This window comes from Suricata suricatta, chromosome 3 (genome assembly GCF_006229205.1).
Source record: "Suricata suricatta isolate VVHF042 chromosome 3, meerkat_22Aug2017_6uvM2_HiC, whole genome shotgun sequence".
Taxonomy (NCBI): domain Eukaryota; kingdom Metazoa; phylum Chordata; class Mammalia; order Carnivora; family Herpestidae; genus Suricata; species Suricata suricatta.
The window spans coordinates 132,659,065-132,680,179 of record NC_043702.1 but is presented as its reverse complement, the minus strand read 5'-3'; the positions used below and the strand labels follow the sequence as shown (position 1 = coordinate 132,680,179).

Genomic DNA, 21,115 nt, shown 5'->3' with positions numbered 1-21,115 from the left:
GCCCCACATTGGGCTCTGTGCTGACAGCTTAGAGCCTGGAGCCTGCTTCAGATTCTATGTTTCCCTCTCTCTCTGCCTGCTCACACTGTATCTCTCTCTTAAGAATAAGTAAACCTTTAAAACATATAAAAATACATGCAATTATAAAACTATTCCTCAATGGGATGAATCATTGAGAAGGTCATAGAATGGGAGAGGATCCCTGAGTAGAGATGGGAAATGGAAAAGCGACTCATGCAACTCCCTTGATGTAGACATGTAGAAATGATTCTATCATTTCTATGGACCTGACAAACTGTCCCTAAGAAGAGAGAAGGACTGTCTGACCGAGAGATAACCTACTCAGGACCGAGCCTCTGTTACCAGTCTTGTCCTGATCCTGCCAAATTAAGGAAGCTGTCTTTCCTGGTTCTCATCAGTGTTTCTAATTGGTAGTGAAAACTCCCTTGTACTTCTCTCCTGAGAGTTTTCTGATTAATTGTGCTGCTGGTAGGCTCTTACACATATCATCATCTACTCTGACTCACAGAGATTTCTGTTTGGAGATGTGGGAAGAAATGAAGCTGCCCATAGACTATGGCTTCTTAGCAGATGTATTTCTGATCTTCTCCCAGGATGTGGTTTCTTGTCAGTACTCTTGGGATGCCAGAGAAAAGGGTAAGAAGATACTCAGTAATGTCCAATGTTTGGAGTGAGGCTCACGGACCAGGAATATGTTTATTTATTATGTCTTCCTTTAATGTTTTTGCATGGTCATGGAAATGTTGTGGATTCTCACTATGGTCCAATTTTCCCACCCCACCAAAGTAAAAGTTAAAAAAAATTTTTTTTCTTGGACTACATTATGGACTACACGGAACCTCCTAAAAAAGTTCCAAGATCTGAAGCTTCCTTATGGGTCATAAGAGAAGAAATGTGTATATACATGTATGTTAGTTCATAGTGCATATATCTTATAAGTTTATGTAAGTTAGCAAATTAAACCAATGTTTATGCCCAGTTTTCAACAAGCTTTCAACATTACATACTCTCATGACACAGAAAAAAAATGTTTAGGTTTGTGGCCAAAATTGCAAACATAAACACAGTTTACAAGGCATATCAGGCGTCATTATGATGTGCCACCAAACCCCGATGGATACACCCATACTAACTAATTCCAATCTTAAACAATAACAACAAAACACATAGTAAGAACCAAAATGATTTTTAAAAAATAATCACAACTAATCTGACAAACAAGTGGCTAAGCCCTAAATGAGGGTCCTAAAGGAGATTTGCTATCTTACCTTCTGAATCACAGCTGCTACTAGCTGATGACAGTCATCATTTAGATCTATACCAACACACCATATATGTCACCACTACACATGAAATAAGAACTAATAGAGCAAAACTGAACAATTAACAAATTATTTTTTTTGCTTGTTTACATTGCCCAAATTGAGAGTTTAATGATTCATCCTACTTAAGATCTCTTATATCAAAAATGAGTTATTCGAGTTGAATTTTTACAAATATACTGGTGTTTCTTAAAGAGCTAGTTTCACTAGGGAGCCAAAGCTACCAAAATGAGACAATGCAGATTAGGTAGGTTCCAGGATCTGATTTTTTTTTTAATTGGAAACTCTTAGGCACAATTCACAGCTTTGCTAATTATCCTTCCCTGCTTATGATTCTTGGGTATGGGTGTATATACTTTCATATTACACATGTGGCATCAGCTAACCCAAGCAGAAAATCTCTGCTCTAAGAACATTTTTGAAACTGTTGGCTCCTGTCAAGTAAGACTATGACAAAAAAGTGATTCATTCTACAGCTCACAGAGAAGATTCTGGACAAAGACACAAGGCAAGTAGCATTGTCTTATTTATTAATGTAATTGAAACATTTCGCTGATAAAACTTTTGTCTGTGACTATTCTAGCAACAAAAATTTTGCTCAAAATATTTCACTGTGAAATGGTGTTGCAACTTTAATGTAGTCTTTATCAATGAATTGATTTTCATAAAGCAAATCTTACTCTCAAAATGGCAGACTCCATGACCAAAAGTGATTCAGAAAAAAAGCTTCCCCCTCCCCATGCCAATCCTTGAGACCATTTGGATCAAACTGAGTTCTGGCCCTAGGCTAGACTGAAGGGAAAGAGTGTAACTCATTCCTAAGTAACTGGAACAGGCTAATAGGACACCCCAAACTTACACGACAAAGAAACCACGTGAAGAATTGAGTTCACTGAGCAGCCATAGAGAGGTGCAGTCTGGATGAATCGGTCCACAATGCTGTTCCTCAGGTATCCTAATTGGAAGAGCTACAAAATCAGTCCCTGTGTCCATTCTCACCATCTCACCCCTCGGCCTTCCTGCAGTAGCCTTGGGAGAGATCCTGAGCTTTTCACATTCTACTGATTTATTTTTGCATTACTCTTGATGAATGGAATATAATAACATGTTTCTCTCTCTTAAACCCCGAAAGTGTGTATTTCTATCAGTTTGGGAGAGTAGATTTGGGCTGTTAAAATACAAGTCATGTCTCCTTGTAATTTTCTGCCTTTTGCTGCAGTTTGATTATTGAGTCTCACTTTCTACTTAATTAGAACAGCAAGTTCTTCTTTCTGAGAAGCTGACGCACGAGACCAGAGAACGCTGGGGAAAGTTGGCCAAGCGGAGATGGAAAGAATAACGTCTCTAGAAGCTCTAGCTCTGGGTTTCAGGCACTTCAGTAAGAGACTTTCCTCCCCTATTCTTATGTACATTCAAGGAAAATGAAAACAAGAAGGCCTCAGAGACTGCCTGGGGTTGGGGATGGTGAATGAGGCACAGAACCCTCCAGAGGGCCACTCCTTGAGGTGAGAGTCACTGGTACAAAGGGTTTCCCTCCCACCGGTTCTTACTCATACGCCACTTTCAGAAGAGCAAGAGGGATGTTTTTCATTGGTAGTCAGGAAATGAGGCTCCTGACCTCTCTTAACGTGATCATTGCACCCTACGCCTATCTCAAAATCTCTGAGCCATGCCAGCCTTGAGTTGGCCTTTGTAGGAAGAAGTGGGACCCCAGATGGGGAAGTCAGGGCCCAGAGGTCATCCTTGTGGCACCTGGGGCACTACTTCAAACTCTGAGTCATTCCAGGGCCGGCCTTTGCAGCATCACAGCCACAATGTCTTGCCCTGGACTGAGACAGGGGCTCTGACTTCCCCCTAGCAAGTGAAGAATAGGGCAGGTTGGAGAACAGACAATTCTGCCCAGAAGGAAATTCACATTTCCTTATATTAAAGGAACGCTATTTAAATACTATCCCTGTGATTCACCAAGATCACATTTCATTCTGGACATCTTTATTGCCCCTGTTCTTTTCCTTCCTAACCACCTTCCTACCCCCACGTTGAGTGTATACAGCCAGCCCAGTCCCCTATCAAGGACTTTGGACTAAATGGGGCTTGACCACAGAGCCCGGCAGAGGAACAGGGTGCACCAAAGACACAAATGACATCTGGTTTTTCTCAGATCTGCTCATGTAGATCCCCATAATAAATTCCAACCATAGATAAATTTCACATCCTTAAAACTGCCATGTTGCCCTAGGGAATCCAGTTCCCTGATTTCTCTTCCTGGCTTAGGACTGTTTTACTTAGACAAAGGCTCTTCTGTCTCTCTCTAGTGTCATCTTGAACATTCTAGGTCTTTCTTAGCCTTCCATAAAGCAATCCTTTCTTGGATTCAGAGGGTCACTTTTTGGGATTTCCTCTAAGCTGTTGCGATCTCTTGATTTCTAAAGGAAACCTAGCTATGGCCTTCCTCCCTTCCCTAAGGACTGCCATATGCAATGCCCTATATAGGAGCACCTGGGTGAGACATAATTTAAGAGACAGATGCCGGATAAAGACAGAAAAGAGTGGAAACCACGTGTTAACCTGGTCAGTATCCTAGAAAACTGGAGGGACAGAGATAACAAGGTGTCATGACCTAAGGGAAACAAGATCCTTTTGCCAGGCTCTCCACTTGCTGTGTGACCTTGGGCCAGCCATTTAATCCAGTGGATCTCTGCTCTCTCATCTTTTAAAGGAGAATGTTGAATTAACTAATCTCTGGAGATGTTTTTTTCTAAATTTGTGATTTCATGATTCTTAACCAAATATTGAAACCCAGGAATGGGACCTTCATTCCCTCCTCTGAAGATTATTTCCATAATCCAAGAGGAATAATGCCCTGCTAGATGCTGCTGTACCATGCTCATCTGTTGAATCCTGTTCCTTTTCCTGGAGGCTATTGACGAATGTCACAGACGTGAAATGTGTGCTGAAGAATGTGTCCCTGATGTCAGATCTCACACACACCCCCCCCCCAGCGACCATAACTGGCGCCAGATTTTGATAAAATTATCCTGCTCCTTGGGGACCCAGTCCATGAAAACAACCAGAAACCCCAGAGCCAGAGACTAGATGAGAGACACAGAGCATAAGAGAATAATTTTCTTTTGGCTCTCGAAACAGGGCTTGAATGAGACCTGAACAACTAGAACAGTCTGTCAGAGCTGTTTCCAGGAGCAGCGGAGGAAGGTAAGAAATTAGAAAAAGAATGAAACAATTTTGGGGCTCTTGATGCTTCCCGCCATGATCTCTGTTCTGTGAACCCATTCCCCTGCCAGACATATTTCCTCAGGCGATGACTGTGGTTTCTGGGCTCTGCAGGAGATATGAGGAGCTCCAGAAACAAGGCCGAAGTACTGGGTCTCCAGAAGAACCTGACCTCAGGTACCAGCTGTTTCGGCACAGTGAGAGTAGGGGAGAGCCATCAATTCCCGTCAGGGCAACAAGATGCTCTCTCCTTGGTCATCCCGGACTTGTAGCATGATAAAAACATTTCCCAGCCAAACAGGCAAAAAATAATTCCAATTAGCAAAGATCTCTAGGGTTGAGTGAATTCCTAGCATGTTTTATTTCGGAAATGACTGCATTCGTAGGATTTGGCCTTGAATGTGTGATTCTTTTCTGATGCAGGAATGTAGCTGGATATGACCGCCAAGGGCTTAGGTGGTGACCTGAAGCTTCCTTGGAAATGCTGGGCTGGCAGGGAACCCACTCTGCCATCAGTCACAGCCCAAATGAGAAACTGTACAAATGCCACCAGTATATGACGATGGACTGGCTCTGTGTGATCACAGGCCCAGAGCATCAGGAAAATGATCTTCTAAAGCTAAGGAAATGGACTCAAATTCTTCTGAGTAACCCTACTATTCCCAGACTTGCCTCCCAGGTTTTGGAACCTGGAAGCCTCAGTCCTAACCCTGGATTGTTGCTGTGTGGGGGTGTCCAGGTGGAGTGGGGTGTGTGAGTAGTTTGGTGAGGGAGGGAGTGTCAGGAAAGTGGAGGCAGCCTGGCCTTCTTTACTGGGTGTGGCCCTCACCACTGAGGCTGGCTACAGCGTCCTATCAAAAGGGAAGGTAACCCCACAGGGATGCATCGAGACTACAAACATAAAGAACCACGCACATGGATTTCATCCAAATTCTATGAGGAGTGAACAACACCAACAAAACAAACCCCCCAGAAACCTCAACAAAACAAAACAAAACAAAACAAAACAAAAACACACCAAAAAACAAGAACAGAAAGAAAAGAAAGAAAGAGAAATAGCCCTTCGTGGTAAAGGGCATGCTGGGAAGGCGAGAGCCAGAGCGGCCTCCCCAGAGCATGCTGGGAGGACCGGCCCCGGAGCCGCTCTCTAGAGCATGCTGGGAGACAGAGGCCAGCACATCTCTGAGGACTGCACTCCCCTCAACTCCCACCCTATTCCCTCACCCACCCCCGACCCGGAGACTAGAGGAAAGTCTGTCCAAAGATGACTGCTGAGTAGGGTATGCCGTGGTTCTCTGCAGGCCCCCACACTGTGGAGGGTTGAGTCAGCAAGTGGGGAGAACAGTCAGGATGAGGAGACGGAGCAACGGGGAGGAAGACGGGGGACTGACAGAGGCTGGAGGGGCCAGTGTGTTGGCGGAGGACAAGGGGAGAGTGGAGCCGAGCGCTGTGTGGCTGCTAGCCCGAGGCATTGATGTACAGCTGGCTCTTGAGAATGTAGTCGATGACCGGCTGGGACAGGTAATCCACGACGTGGCCGTCCCCGTGCTGCAGGGCCAGTCTGGAGGAGAAGAGACGGGGTCAGAGGACACTCTCCCCCAGGCAGAAGGACTGGGCTGCCCGTGCTTCCGATCTGGGGAAGGGTTTACCCCACACCCCAGTGTCTGCCTCTGCCTGGTTTCCCTATGGGGGAAGTCTCGCTTGCCCCAGGATTCCTCCCCGCACCCCAGTGACTCCATTTCACCCGGGCTCTGCCATTTCCTAACTGAGGGGCCTGAAGCAAGTTAATTAAGCCTGTTGGTTCTTCAGCTTTCTCCCCTGTAAAATGAGGGTAATGTTTGGGCCTATCTATCTCCTTCAGTTACTAAAAGGTTGTGAAAAAAAACAAAACTAAATAAAAGGATTAAATGCATCATTATGCAAAGCCTTTAGAATAGTCCAAACACGAAGGTAGGGATTTCAATGTGTTAGCTATTCTTACTTCACTCCTTTGTGTTTCTCTGCATTCATGAAAAGGACTCTCCTGATTGACCACTTCTTTTCCTTCCTACTGGGGTCCTGACAGAGAAGAAGGTGACCTCCTCTGAGGCCCTTCTCTCAAGCCCTGGAGGCTGCGGAGGAAGGCACTACCAGGTACGAAAGGGGTCCAGTGATATCTTTGGCTTCTTCATAGCTGTGCTGCAGCCTTAGTCTGGCTGGTTCCAATCTCTACTCATATAATGATCTTGGGAATGTCAGGCCCCAAGGAGCTATGTAAAAAATGCACGTACTCCTCTAGATATCTAGATTCTAAAAGGCATCTGAGCCCTGCCCTGTGAGACCTCTTCAGTGGCTGGCCCACCACCTTTTCAACAGATGCACCATCCTGATCTTGCAAGCAAGCTAGGTCCCTGAGTGGCTCCCTGACCATTTCACAGGGAAGCTTCTTGAAAAAGTGATCTATGTCTGTGGTTTCCAAATGCTAATTCCAACTTGATTAGAATCACCCAGGAAGCAGATTCCTAGGCCCATCCACCATAAATTCCAACTCAGGGACACAGGCATTTGTGGGGTTGTGTCCGTGTGAGGGGTAATTTTATTGTGCAGCCATGTCTGGAACCAAATCCTTCTCCTCTCCCCTCATTGGCCATTGCCATTGGGTTTCAGCTCTCATGTCAGAATTTGATGCTACTCTTGAAGTATTTATACATGTGCACATAAAGTCTATTTCCCAGGTTCCCTTGACGTAAAGTAGAGCTATGGGACTGAGGCTGAGCCAGTGGGATGCAGGGGGAAGTGATGTGCACAACTCTGAGTCATCTTTTTAAAGACCAAGCTCCTGCTCTTTCCAGCAGCAGCTGTGGACCCACGAATGGGGGCTTCACATGGAAGACGCCAGAAATTCAATCTCTTTTGACTTAAGCAAGAGAGAAATAAATATCCCTATTACTTAAACTGTGACTATTTGGGCTCTTTGTGTTATAGAAGCTTAGCTTATACTCATTAATTTCAGTATTTCATAAACACCTCAAACTAAAGAGTATCAAACTAAAAACATTCTCTTCCTCCCACAAACTAGCTTAAACTAGCCAAGGACCTGTTCCCCTTTAAAAGTAAATGACTATGGGGAGCGGGGAGAGGCACCTGGGTGGCTCAGTTGGTTAAGCATCCAACTTCAGCTCAGGTCATGATCTTGTGGTTTGTGAGTTCAAGCCATGTGTTGGGCTCTGTGCTGACAGCTCAGGGCCTGGAGCCTGCTTTGGATTCTGTGTCTCCCTCTCTCTCTCTGCCCCACCCCCTCTTGCACTCTGTCTCTCTCTCTCTCTCTCTCTGTCTCTCAAAAATGAATAAACGTTAAAAAAAAACGTTTTAAGTAAATGACTGGGGACAAATAAATGAAGTCCCTGAAGAAGACTAATACCAGGCAGCAGGTGTCAGTGAATGTAAGGGTCAGCTTGAACTGAGGAAAGTTCTATAAAACTGGTAAGCCATTTGACCAAGGTCCCTCTGGCTGTTTGTCAAACGTACCTGCTCTTGGTTGAGCTGACAACAGACATAGGATGGTTGATGTCATCCTTTACCACCATGATGTTGTTCTGGGGATAGAGCAGAGAAAGCGGGTTGCCAGCCCCTTACACTAAACTCCTTGAGTGCCCCCATTCCTCCAGCTCCCCATCCCCCCTGCTCAGGCCTCAGAGAAGGAACATGCCACAGAGCTCTAGCAGCTGGGAAATGAAGGCTCACTTTGTATTTGCGGAGTATTGAGGAGTGATTCATGATCCGGTCTGTGTCAGCTGCATCCCGGGGCACCACCACAATCCCAAAGTCCCCCACAATCACCTCCATCTGAAAAAACAGAGAAAGCATCCTTTGGTGAGACCATGAGTCCAACCCCTACTAAGGAACTACCTAGCAGGTGGAATGATCTTCCATGGGGGAAACACCAGCTTTAGTCCTAAGCTTGCCTCCTCAACCCTACCAGTCAGTTCCTTCAAGTAACAACATGTAACAGTGTTCGTGGAAGGAGTGGGAACTTTGCCTGGCACACAGAAGATGCTGAGTAAATCCCTCTAGACTGAATGAATAAATGCACTCCTGCATGTCTGGGCAAGACCGCTCCAATTCCTGAGGCTCCTGTTGAGTTCATTATGCTGAAGAGTAATAGGAATGACACATAGTCCGTACATGGTAGACACCCTCACAGGCCACACAGGTCCCGCTGCCCAGCAAGTGTACCCCAACTCCCAGCCAGACTACTGAGAAGGGTCGAATGCTCCCTGGCTCACCCATGCCAAAGCTGCTGGGGGCTTATGGGTGGTGAAGAGCATGATGGGCTTGGAATGCCTGTGTGCCCACAGGCAGTGATGGGAAGATTATTATGGGGTCACTTCTGAGATCAACCTCTGATAAACGCTTGCTGCCATAATGAGAAATGAATCCTTTTCATTTAAAAAAAGGTTTTTTTTTCTGGTTACAGACACAGTACAAGCTTGGGAAATTCAGGGGGAAAATCAGTCACAATCACACAATTAATATAACTACTCTTTGGGCGCCTGGGAGGCTCAGTCAGTTGAGCATTGACTTTAGCTCAGGTCATGATCTCATGGTTCGTAAATTTGAGCCCTGTGTCGGGCTCTGTGCTGACAGGTCAGAACCTGAAACCTGCTTCTGATTCTGTGTCTCCCTCTCTCTGTCCCTCTGCCACTCTTGCTCTGTCTCTCTCAAAACTAAATAAACATTAAAAAAAATTTTTTTAAAGAAAAAGATATTCTTAACATAGTGTATTTCTGTCCAGTGTTTCCTTCTCTACAAATAAGTGTGTATATCTACAACTGGATTATACTGAAAAAATTAATCATTTTCCTGTAATTTTCTTTTTTTTATGTTTTTTATTTATTTTTGAGAGTCAGAGAGAGACAGTATGAGCAGGAGAGGGTCAGAGAGAGAGGCAAACACAGAATCCGAAGCAGGCTCCAGGCTCTGAGTTAGCAAGACGCTTAACCAACTGAGCCACCCAGGCACCCCATTTTCCTGTATTTTTCATTTAGCATTATATTTTGAGCATTTTTTCACATTGTCAAAAATTATCTGAAGATATTAAGTTTTAACAGTCTGTATACTTTGTTGTCTGTAATGTTATACACGACATATTAAACCACTCTGGCATTATAAAATGTGTACAGTTACTTCTCATTTTTTGCAAGTATATATAACATTGTTTTGAAGGTCTTAACATATAAATCTTTCTCCACTTCTCTATTTCCTTAGGATAAGAAGTAAAATAATTAGATGAAAAGATAAAAACTGATATATATGAACATATGAACATTTCATGAACATATTTCAAGCGTATAAGATATATTAAAAGTTGCTTTCTAGAGACTTGTGCCAATCTTTATTTTTAAAAAGCCTGAAAGTTATGGCACTTGATAGACTTGGGTCTAGCCCGGGCATCTTACTGTTTAGATATTGCCAATTAAGGATCCCAGATGGGGAAAGAAGGGAGCGGGAGGCAGGTTGCTTCTAAGCAGTGCAGCTCATTGCGCTAGACCTGCTCTAGTGAAAAGGGACCCGGGTTTTCCCTCCTAATAAGTGTCACAGAAACAGACATTATGGAGCACTGCGACCACTTCTCTATCAGACAATTTCTAAAAGGAGCAGAATTGCACTTTTAAGTCCAATTCATTCATTATGGTTGCATATGCACGTGCACACTCGTGCACGTGCACACATGTCCTTCAGTATTTCATCCACTTTTACCCTACTTCTCCCGTTGCTTACAACTGGAGCTAGAGTCACAGCTGGAACTCTAATGTTGCTGAGGTAAAAAGCTGGTGGAAGGTAGCCTGGAAGGGAGGCTGTGCAGAGAAGCTAGAAGCCACATACAGAGCATCAGAGCCCCCAGTGGGCCATGCCATTTGGAAGATAACAGAGCATTATACAGCATGCTGCATCTATTGGTAGTGTTCAGATTGGGCAAACTGGCACCAAGTGGTGGTCCTATAAACCAGGAATGTTAGGGGGAGGCTGGGCAAGGAGGTGGGAGTAGACCCAGCTCCTCCTCCACAGCTTTAGAATATTGCCCTGGGATTACTACTCGGAAGGTAACCCAAGGCACTGGTTTTCAAACATGGTGCACATTTGAATCACCTGAAGAGCTTTTAACATTCTTGAAGCCCAGCTCACACCCAAGATCAGTTAAATCAGGATCTCTGGGAATGGGAGCCAGACCTCAATAGTGTTTTTACTTCCTCAGGTGATTCCAATACGCAACCAGCTTGAGATGGCGTGGAGGGAGGGGTGTGGGTCTGAGTTCTATTTAAAAACTCCAGGGGAGGGGCACCTGGGTGGCTCAAATCAGTTTAGCGTCCAACTTTGGTTCAGGTCATGATCTTGCTCTTGATCTTGCTTTATGGGTTCAACCCCACATCAGGCTCTGTGCTGACAGCTCAGAGCCTGCAGCCTGCTTCAGATTCTGTGTCTTCCTCTCTCTCTGCCCCTCCCCTGCTCATGCACTGTCTCTCTCTAAAAATAAGTAAACATTTAAAAAAAAAGTCTAAGGGAAGTGGTAGCATAGAGAAAGAGAAAAGAGAAGGGAGAAGACGAGAGGACAGGAGAGGAAAGGAAAGGGGGGAGAGAAGAGGGAATCCATCCAAGCTGCTGTACATGGACCTTCCTACTGCCTGGCTATGCAGGTGTTTCAAGATACCTAGCGTACAGGGCATAATACCTTCAATTTGATCTTGAAAACTTGGAACATAAATGACGCACAAAAGAACAGGGCTGTTCGAAGAGAGCATTCTCACTGAAAGCATGAATATGGTGGTTCAGAGTGGAGTCAGGCCTCGCAGGGGGTCACCCGGTGTGTGACATTTGTACGGCTGCAGCTTCCCAATCAGGAACTAATGATCTGAGCACTCAATCAGTAACAGTGCCAGGTGGCTCAGTGAGTGGCAAGCCGACGGAGACCTTGCTGCCTGAGATGTATTCTTCCAGAAACGGGTGACAGACCTGTCCCCTGGGAGTCACAGATGGGGCAAGGGAGACAGGGTCTACAGGACAAGACACACAGCTTAACCACACCCAAGCTGCATATCTGCAGGGGTTTGGGTCAGAGACTGCAGATCTTTTCTGCCCCTTTGGCCAGACCCTAGGGCACTGGGTCTAGAGGGTGTTTGTGTCGGTATGAATTTGGGGGCAGCAGGGGTGTCACCTGCTGGAGTTGGTGAGGTGTGCCCTCAGTCCCTTAGGTATCCACCTTGTGTGGGGACTTAGCTGTCCTTCCCACACTAGCCCCAATCCCTGTCTCCTGTCTTCACCTGGCCCCTCTCTCCAGGACACCAGGCGGCCACCCTCTCCCGGTTTCCTCCCACCTCAAGCAGCTGCAGTTCTAGGTCTCCCTGTGCTGATTCTTTTTCATGTCCCATACCTTGGCCCATTGAAGTCCCCCCAGGCCTCAGTCTTTGGACCTGTCTCTCTCTTTTACTATCTACACTCCCACTCTTACTGATTTCTCTTAGTTTCACCACTTTAAAGACTGAAGGCTCCCAAATTAATACCTCTAGCACAGGCTTCTCTCCTGGCCTTCAAACTCCTATATCCAGCACCCCTTTCAATATGCCTGTTAAATGGGCATCTCTAATCTAAAATGTCCATGGGCCCCTAAACCCTCTGACATCAATCAGTGAATTAATCAATCCTCATCGTCCCAAAATGCACTTCCTATAGTTTCTTCATTTCAGTAAATAGAAACTCTCTTCTCACAACTACTCAAACCAAAGCCTTGGCATTTCCCTTGATTCCTCTTTCTCTCACATCCCACATTCCTAAAAGGGAACCCAATTGATTCCACCTTCAAAACAATTCCAAGAATCTGCTCACTTTTCACCATTTCCATCAAGTATATACTGGTCCATACCTCCTGTGGTATGGCTCCAAAAGATAATGAGATCCTAATCTCTGGAACCTGTGAATGTTCTCTTATAAAGCAACATATATGCAGATGTGATGAAGCTAAGGATCTTGAAATTGTCCTACATAACTTAGGTGAGTGCTAATGCAATAACAAGTGTCCTTACAAGAGGGACGGAGAGGGAAATTTAAGATGGGAGATGATATAAAGAGAGAACAGAGGGAGATTCAAGATGCTCCACTGTTGGCCTTGAGGATGGAAAGAAGGGGTCATGAGCCAAAGAAGGCAATCAACGTAGCTCAAGAAGCCAAAGAAGGCAAGGACACTGATTCTCTCCCCTGGAGCTTCTGGAGGGGATGTGGCCTTATCAACAATTTGGTTGTGGCTCAGTGAAACCTATTTGGACCTCTGGCTTCCAGAAGGGTAAGAACATAAGTGTGTGTGGATTTTAAGCCACTAACCTGCAGCAACAGAAAACAAATTCATCCCCATTGCATCTCACTTGGATTGCTCTGGTCTCCTTGTTTTTCCCTTGCCTTTTTCAGTCTATTCCCAACAGCCAGACCAAAAGTATTAAAATAGATCATGCTGCTCCTTGACTCAAAACTCTTCACTGAAATATCACCTTCTAAATGAGACCATGCGGTTTCAAGACCATGCTATGTACACAGGCCCACATGGTACTAACACCTGCACAGTCCCTACACCTCCCTAGATTTCACACCCCTCCTTAGCCTTTGTGTCCATCTAACACCTTAGATATATATTTTTTGTCTAACCCTATTTTTGTTGCTTTCTCTCTCTCCTATAAAGGTAGCCTCAATGAGGACAGGGAATTTTGTGTGTTTTAGACCTCCCAGTCCCAAAGGAAAAGAACCTGGCACCTCAAACATGCTTAACAGATGCTGTTGAATAAATGGATTCCTGCAGAGTCTTGTCTGGCAACCTTCTCTGAGGCATTAGCCGATAAAGTCACCCTGTCTTAGGAATCTGGCAAGGAGCCCATGCTACCTAATGGGAGCTCTGGGAGGCCCAAAGAAGTTACACGAAAGCTAGATTCTTTGGTCCTATGATAAGTAAGGGTCAGCTTGCTTTTGCAGGTTCCCAGACTTGATCTGATTGGTGAGTAGAATCACCTGGGGAACTTTAAAACTCACAACAAAAGCAGATCCCCCAGACCTTACCCCGGGGATTTTGATACAACATGTCTAGGATGGGCTGCAGCCTCTCTCTTTGCCAAAGCTCCCTAATCCTTCTGATGTGCACCAACCTTCGGGAAATTGTTGCTTTAAATCACATTGACAGTTGCCTAAGCTGCTAATTCTCTGGCTTGGTTTGGGAGGAGGTCAAAATGAGAGACTCGTGAGACAAGCCTGCTGAGGATTCCAGCAAAAATGAGGATGTCACTGTGCCCTGGAAAGTGAGGGTGGTCGGAGCACACATCTGACCCCTGCAGACAGAGTTTGCTCAGGCTCTCTCTGCCCAAGGAGGCTGCACCAGTGTGCTCAGGCCTCTGGAACGGAGCTGGCATTTGAGCATGATGGGAACTCCTGCGTGTTCATGAAGAGTTCTCTGCAGGTCTTGCCTTGGGGGTGAGGCTGTGGGTGAGTAGCCAGGGCAGCAGAGCTGTCTTGGTGGGTAAGTCCCTTTCCCAATGGTGACCAATGTGATCCCATACTGCCACAGCACAGTTAGCAGGATCAGGGTACAATCTTCTCCTCCATACCCCCGGCATACAGCAGCCCCCTCAGTGTAGCTCTGGGCTGTCATGTGTGAGGTGGGGTCTGTGACATTCATCCTGTTTCAACTTCCTGCTCTTGGGCACAGCTTTTTCATTATATCTTTTCATCCTCTGGTCAAAGGCTCCCCAGGGGAGGCAGGGGTGGGATGGGGAGAGGAAGTGGGAGGGGGCAGACTCTGCTTCCCCAAATGGGGGAATCCGAAGGAAGGATATGAGACATGTTGAGGCAGGAAGCAACTTGGCCTTGGGAAAGAGAACACTCATGAGGACCCAGGCGGCAGATCTCCCAGAAGGAATGTGGACTTATCCAGGAGGCTGAATTTCAAGATCTGCACTGTTGGATTTGGGGAATGCTTTGAGTTGGGGGTGCCCTGTGTTCTTAGCCAAGTACGTTCCTGGGCACCAGTGACAGACGGTTGAACAAGACAGATATGGCTTCATCTCCTGGATTAGTCACTATCTAGCAGTAGGCATTAAACAAATGATTGATTATTTCAACTGTATCTCTTGCCATGAAAGACAAGGGCAGGTTACTATTGAGTGGCTAATATTTTCTACTGCTTAATGTCTTCTGGGTAAGTAAAAGTTGGGGCCACATCGCATGGTGAACTTAAACTATCTTACAAGTTAAACTCCAACCAAGCCATACGCAGGTACCCTTTCATTCTTTCATTCAACAAACTTTTATTGAGTGTATATGGTGAATGGGGCACTATCCTGGCGTTGCCAGATAAGACAGGCAAGTGTAGGGCACTCATAGGCCTTACCTTCTAGTAGGGAGAGACCATAAACAAAAATAAGAAAACACGAGGGGGAATTAAGTACAATACTGAATGTAAAACAAAAACATCTTCAAGCTGAAACCAAAATGACAAGAAGGGGCCAGCCTGAGAGACACCTGGGGTAAGAGTAGTCTCAGGACACAGCTAGTGGCCCTGAGGTAGGAAAAACTATTCAAAAATAAACAGTAGGACTGAGGCACAGAGAAGTAGGAAAAGCAAACAAGGACCAGATCAAAGATGGGATTTCATTCCAATAGCAACCAGAAGCCATCAGAGTGTTTTAAACAGAAGGTGTAACTTCCATTGACAATAGGATCTGATTTACATGGATTTACCCAGGCTAGCCTAGCTGGTTAGATCCCCTGGAGGATCATCCTGAAAACAGGGTTCAGAATCCTGACCGTCTCCCCCAAACAGTGCTCTCTTCTCCAGATACAGCACAAGGGTGACTTGGGCCCCTCGTGTTTCTTCTCCAGACGAGGATGTTCAGGGATAGACATGGGACACTCATGGATTTGAACCCCCTCTGGCCTACTTTAAAGGCTCTTTCTGCCACACTCAACCTCTTCCGGATCCATTTTCTAACACTCACATTTTAGCTATTTGAAACTTCTTTGGTTTGAAAATATATCCTATCTTATTTTTCCTCCAGGTTTATCACCGGCTATTCTCCATTCATTACTCTAGTATGCCCCCTGGAGTATATAATTTTGTATACTTCCAACTGGAAGATGCAAAAGATTGCAAAAGATGCAAGGAGATGTTCAGGAGAAGCCACATAATTGGTTAGGAGCTTCTGAAATATGCCCCTCCCATTTCAGTAAAGAATCCTCCACCTTTGTTCTGGCCTCTCTTCCTCTACAGAGGGAAATCAGGGCAGAGGTTAGCATGATCAGAGTTGAGAAAGTGGGAAGGCATTTACACAATGGTTCTCTGAAGGGCAAATAAATGAATGATCCTTCAGAGGGGTTTCCCAGAGGAAATTATCCCCACCCCCATTTTCCAATTTGACTGGGGGTGTGGGAAGGCAAGAGATTCCAGACTCAAGCCAAAAGCTTGAACTCCAAACCGGCACTATCTTTCACATGAGAACCAGAATCTCCCATGGTAGGAGTTCAGCCTCCTTCCCTAGAGCCTCTAAATTCAACGTTGGTTTTTAGCAGTGTGGAGGCCTAATCCCCTGGGATGGAAGTGTCCATCGGGCTTCCTGGCTGGGGCTGGACTGTCTGATAAAAACCATCTGAGCCTGAAAGACCAAATGTTTGTCTTTGCTCTCTGAGTCCTGGAGCCCTGGGATTTCTTCTGGAGTGGCTAGTGCCCCAGGCTCTTCCTCTGTTTATTTTCTTTGGTTGTTTTCCCATAGCTGGTGAATGTAGGAAGCAGTTAGCCCATGGCTGGTTGGCTGGAAAAATGTAGGATACAGCCAATCAGAGCCAGCCTGTAGAATAAGTAAAAAGAAAGAAAAAGAAAAAACAATTTCCTCATCAGCCTACCTCTGGTGCATACTGTTCCACCTGTAGATTTTCATTGCTTTGGGTTAATTATTAACCCTTACTCATTGAAAATGCAAATAACATTCAAAAGCAGCTAATACATTTAATCGTTGAACTTCATGACTTTGCCTGTTTGCTGAAAAGTCAAACTTTTCAAATAAAAACCAAGATAAACCTTCTATTTCAACCATCCAGGACCATCTCCCCAGAAGCTTCTGTTCCCACCCTTAGATCTTTTTCAGCCTTCTCTGAACCCAGAGAGTCCTTCTCTTTCCATCCACTTAACCCAATCCTGCCTATCAAAACCCAGCCCAAGTGTTCCCCTTTTGCAGCCTGCCATGAATTATACACATAATTCTTCTCATTGTCTGTCTTTTATGGATTAGGGATCTGCTGACTTGTGTGAAGTTGGGCTCTGCTATGTGGTCTTGGAAAAGTCACAATCCATGTGAGCCCTGGCATCCACATCTGTACACGTGAATACAGATTCCCCTTCACAGGAGTGTGCTAAGGGTTGACTGAGCTAATCCATGAAAAACAGTCAAAGCATTTATTGTCTATCTCCCTCACTAGAAAAGTGCACACAGTGGGGAACTTTGTCTATTTTGTTTTCTCTGCTCATTCAGCCCGAACAATGTCTGGCACTTGGTGTAGGTATTCAATGAATATTTTAAAACCAATAGATGAATCATAGCCAACATCTATTGAGTGCTTACAAGGTTCAGAAACTCTTCTAAATTTTGTACAATTTTATTTCATGTAATATCAAACTAATAATATTTTTAGACTGCAAGTGCCTTAGAGACAAATAACATGCTTACATTCGTGCTGGGCATTCAGGAAGTATTAGCCAAAAGATTGATTGAAGGAAAGAATGCTTGAATTGGAATTAATTTGCCAGACTGTCTTCAATCATAATCTGATGGTCAAAGAAGCTGACAGCGTAAGAGCCCTAGACAATGAGTTTAATTTGGAGGAGGGGAGTGAAAGTTTCCTGGTTCACAAATGTGCCCATGGCTGACCCTCTATCCTTTGGCCTTGACTTCCCACAGATCCTGGTCCATGCTTGGATACCTGCTTTGGTGCTGGTGCCTGGATGTGGCCCAGCAAAGATAAGGTCACCTAAGGGCAGACGAGCTCTGTAATAAAAACCCAGGGCTGGGCTGGGCTAGGGGGCTATGGGGCCTGGGTGCTGATCCCCAAGGCTGGCTCAGGAGCCTTGATCTTGAATTTTCTCAGGAGCCAAGAATGAAAAAGCCAACTGCCTGGCCGCATAAGCAGCTCTTTTGTATTCCTTGGAGAGAAGCTTGATGAATATGTATGGAATTTTCTCCCCCAGGAATGTAAGGGGCAGGGTGTGTCATTGGTCAGAGGAGGTCAGAATTCACTGTGGGCTAATGGATCTTTGTGCCTAGTAAGAAATGCCCAAGAGAAGTGTTAGGAGGTGGGGTAGTTCCTTTAGCTGTGTGATTAGATTTCTGGGTGGAGAACACTGGTTCCAGAATCCCAATTGAAAGAACTAGATGGATTCAGCAGAGAGGAGAGTAGAAATTGTGGCCAGGCTGGGGGATGCCTTAGCAGTCCTGCTGCAGGATAAATTAGCCTCTTCCCAGCCTGGCTGAAGACCAAGCTATCCCACAGCCCCCTTTGAGCTTTCTTTACAGAAGGGTGGAGAGACTCCTCTTTCTCCCTAGACCTGTCTGAACTAGTGGCTTCTCTCCTGCCCTCAGAATCCTGAGGCATCTGAAGGATAAGGGAGGCTTAGGTACGGAGCCAGGATTTAGGTCCTTCCCAAGAAGATTGGCTCTCCTCTCCACCTCCTGTCCCAGTCATGGACAGATTCGGGGATTCGGGTTCATGGTCACTAAACAGAGGTCTGTGGCCAACAAGGATCACTTGGGATACCAAGCAGTGAAGAACAATATGTTCTGATAAGGCTGGAATGAATGAGTGAATGACACCTGGGATGGAAGTAGGTCTTGTACACCTCACAGCTGGGAAATCTCGTGGTTAAGAACCGAACACCCTGAAATAGAGTCCTTCCGGGCAAACTCCAGATGGCAGAACTTTCTAGTAGAGTAAGTGGAATTCACCCTGTGCCCCATCCTGAAAGTAAGACCTTCCTTTTCTAGGCCCTGAGATCCAACCATCCTCAAAGAAGGCCTGTGGAATAATCCACTGAGTTACCCACTAGTTTTGTGCTCCCTACATCCCCCTCTGCCCAGCCCAACCCTATTTCTAGTGGAGAACCAGACCTTTACCAGACCCTGCTCTCTAATTTGCAGAGCAGAAAACAATGTTTTGCAGTCAGTGGATTTAAACTCACTAAAGAGATTTCTCAGGTATCCCAAGGAGGAGGGAAAATAGGAAAGATATCTTTAGGATAGAAAGAAGAGGTTTTGCTGTTTCCTGTCCATCACACCCCTACTTCTAGGAAGAAGCTAGGGATCTGTGAGGGCCACTCCCTCCTCCCTGCTGCCTCCTAGGGGCAGAACCTCACAGGAAAATGGGGCCTGATCATCATTGGTACATGGGACCCAGTGCTGGACTTCAGACTTAGCCATGAGCCCTGCAGAATGCCACTGCCTTCAAGTGACCACAAAGGTCCAGACAGGGACAATGTCTGGATGATGAACTAATGTTCATGTTCACGTCCCACAGAAGCCTTTCAGATTCTGCTAATCAGTAATATAATAACTGAGACTAACTTCCCACCAACCCTGTGGAATAGATTTGGACTTGAATTAATTTGATTTAAATAAATCAAAGGTGATGTTTCTAGCACACCTCTTTTGTGGGTTGAGATTCACACTCTTTATGTAAGGAAACAGGTCCCTGATTTTTTTTTTTTTTTTTTGCCTCTCCCTCAGGTGCCATGAATCTAAAAACCCCATGGATTGGCTGTAGGTTAAATTAGGGGACAGACTTGGCTGAGTGAGGATGGGGAGGTAGAGCCCTAGGCTCCAGAAAACCTCTGAAGGGAGCTTTGAGCACCCAGATCTCTGCTTCCTGTGCTGTGGACTAGAACTCTTACCCTCCAGGACAGCAAAGATGTGGGCTCCTGCTGGCCCCCTTGTTGTGCCCTCAGGGAGTAGCCAGACTGGCTCCTCTGGGCCTTCAGAGTAACCAAGCGGGGGACACAGTTGAATAAGTGAGGGTCTTGCTCCACCTTCACTGTCACATTCCCAGTAAATCAACAGCTGTTGGCTTCTCTCTCTCTCTCTCTCTCTTTTTTTTTGGGGGGGGGGTCTTAAAAAACCTGTCCTTGTAGCAGCAGGGCCCAGTGGGAAGAGGAAGAGACTTGGGGTTCCTTCTCTTGGTTTTCAAATGTCAGATTGATGACCACCAGAGCAGCCATTTTGGAGAGAAGACAGAGGACCTAAAATCCATGATCTAATTGGGAGGAGCAGAGAGGGACTGGCTGCAGTTCCAGGGCCCCGAATGCTATAAGTTTCAGGCTCCACAAAGCCCAGGACTGCCCCTGAGAGGGGGCCCCACAGATTGCCTGCTCAGGTAAGCAGTGCTTCAGTCTGCCCACCGCTGCTGAGTTCACCCTCCAGGGCCGTCCAGGCCTCCCTAAGGGATGCACCCCCCTGCAGCTGCCCAGATGTGCCTAGATTCTTGAAAGAGCTCTGCCAAGATCTTGTACACAGCTTGGGCCACATGACTGTTTACTTTCGCAGCACCTTGTGAAGTAGAGAGGAAAGTTAAAGTTAATTAAGCCACTTAATCCAGAACTGAATGAGGTTTAGAATCTCACCTCCAAGAAATGGTCCAGGGGTGGAGATGAAAGGCCCACACAGTGTAATTCACCTCTGGGAAACTCTCCTTCCTCTCCCATTCCTCCCACAGCACTTTCCTGGAATATCTGTGTGTATGTCTATGAGGCTGTTTAGGTCAATTTGCTTATAAATGTTCCTTGCATGTAGCTGTGTGTCAGGCACTAGGCTAGGCACTTTAGGTACACCATCTCATTTAATTTTCCCCAAATCCTATGAGGTAGGCACTGTTATTACACCCATTTTAGAGATGGGGAAAACTGAGGCTCAAAATAGATTTTTGTCATGAGCTGTGTTGGAATAAAACTGGAATCTCGAGTCTAGTCTTAAATGTTCCCTCTTTCTCCAAAGATCTATATGTCTGTCCAGGATTAAAATTCATAGGTATGTCTTGCCATCTAATGCTTGAGGGTAGGGACTGTATTGCATATTTTTTAAAAATGTTAGAATGTGATAGATAACATTCTACAGATTTACAGATTTAAGAAATACAATCAAGTTGTACTATGTGATGTTAACTAAACTTTAATAATATTTTGCAATATACGCATATCTCAGATCAGTGAGTTGTACATCTTAAACTAATACCATGTTACATATCAATTCTATCTCAATAAAACTGATGCCCTGAGAGTTGAGTGCCTTGCATGGGTCATGCAACAAGTTAATAAAGAAGTCACCAGGTCTGGAATTACTGCCTTGAGAATCCAGCTTGCAAAGGGCTCTGGGATTGAGAGCTAGCAATAGCTCAGGCTATCCAGTGAATGAATTAATGGAAAAGCAAGAATGAATGTACATATGAAGGGTGAGTAACTTATGAATTAGCTGGTTTACAGCCATCACCATCAGATCTGG

At 45.4% G+C, this 21,115-nt stretch overlaps 1 protein-coding gene across 1 annotated transcript in view; it reads right to left on the bottom strand.

Annotated features, from left to right (window-relative positions):
- Positions 1-966: 966 nt before the first annotated feature.
- Positions 967-21,115, bottom strand: part of NMNAT2 (nicotinamide nucleotide adenylyltransferase 2) — a 147,236-nt gene continuing 127,087 nt past the window's right edge. Inside the window, exons 9-11 of the mRNA XM_029935229.1 lie at positions 8,298-8,399; positions 8,082-8,149; positions 967-6,135 (exon numbers count right to left, since the gene is read on the bottom strand). Of these exons, the coding sequence (XP_029791089.1) occupies positions 6,033-6,135; positions 8,082-8,149; positions 8,298-8,399 (273 nt within the window). The 3' untranslated portion in view covers positions 967-6,032. The remainder of the gene's footprint in view (positions 6,136-8,081; positions 8,150-8,297; positions 8,400-21,115) is intronic.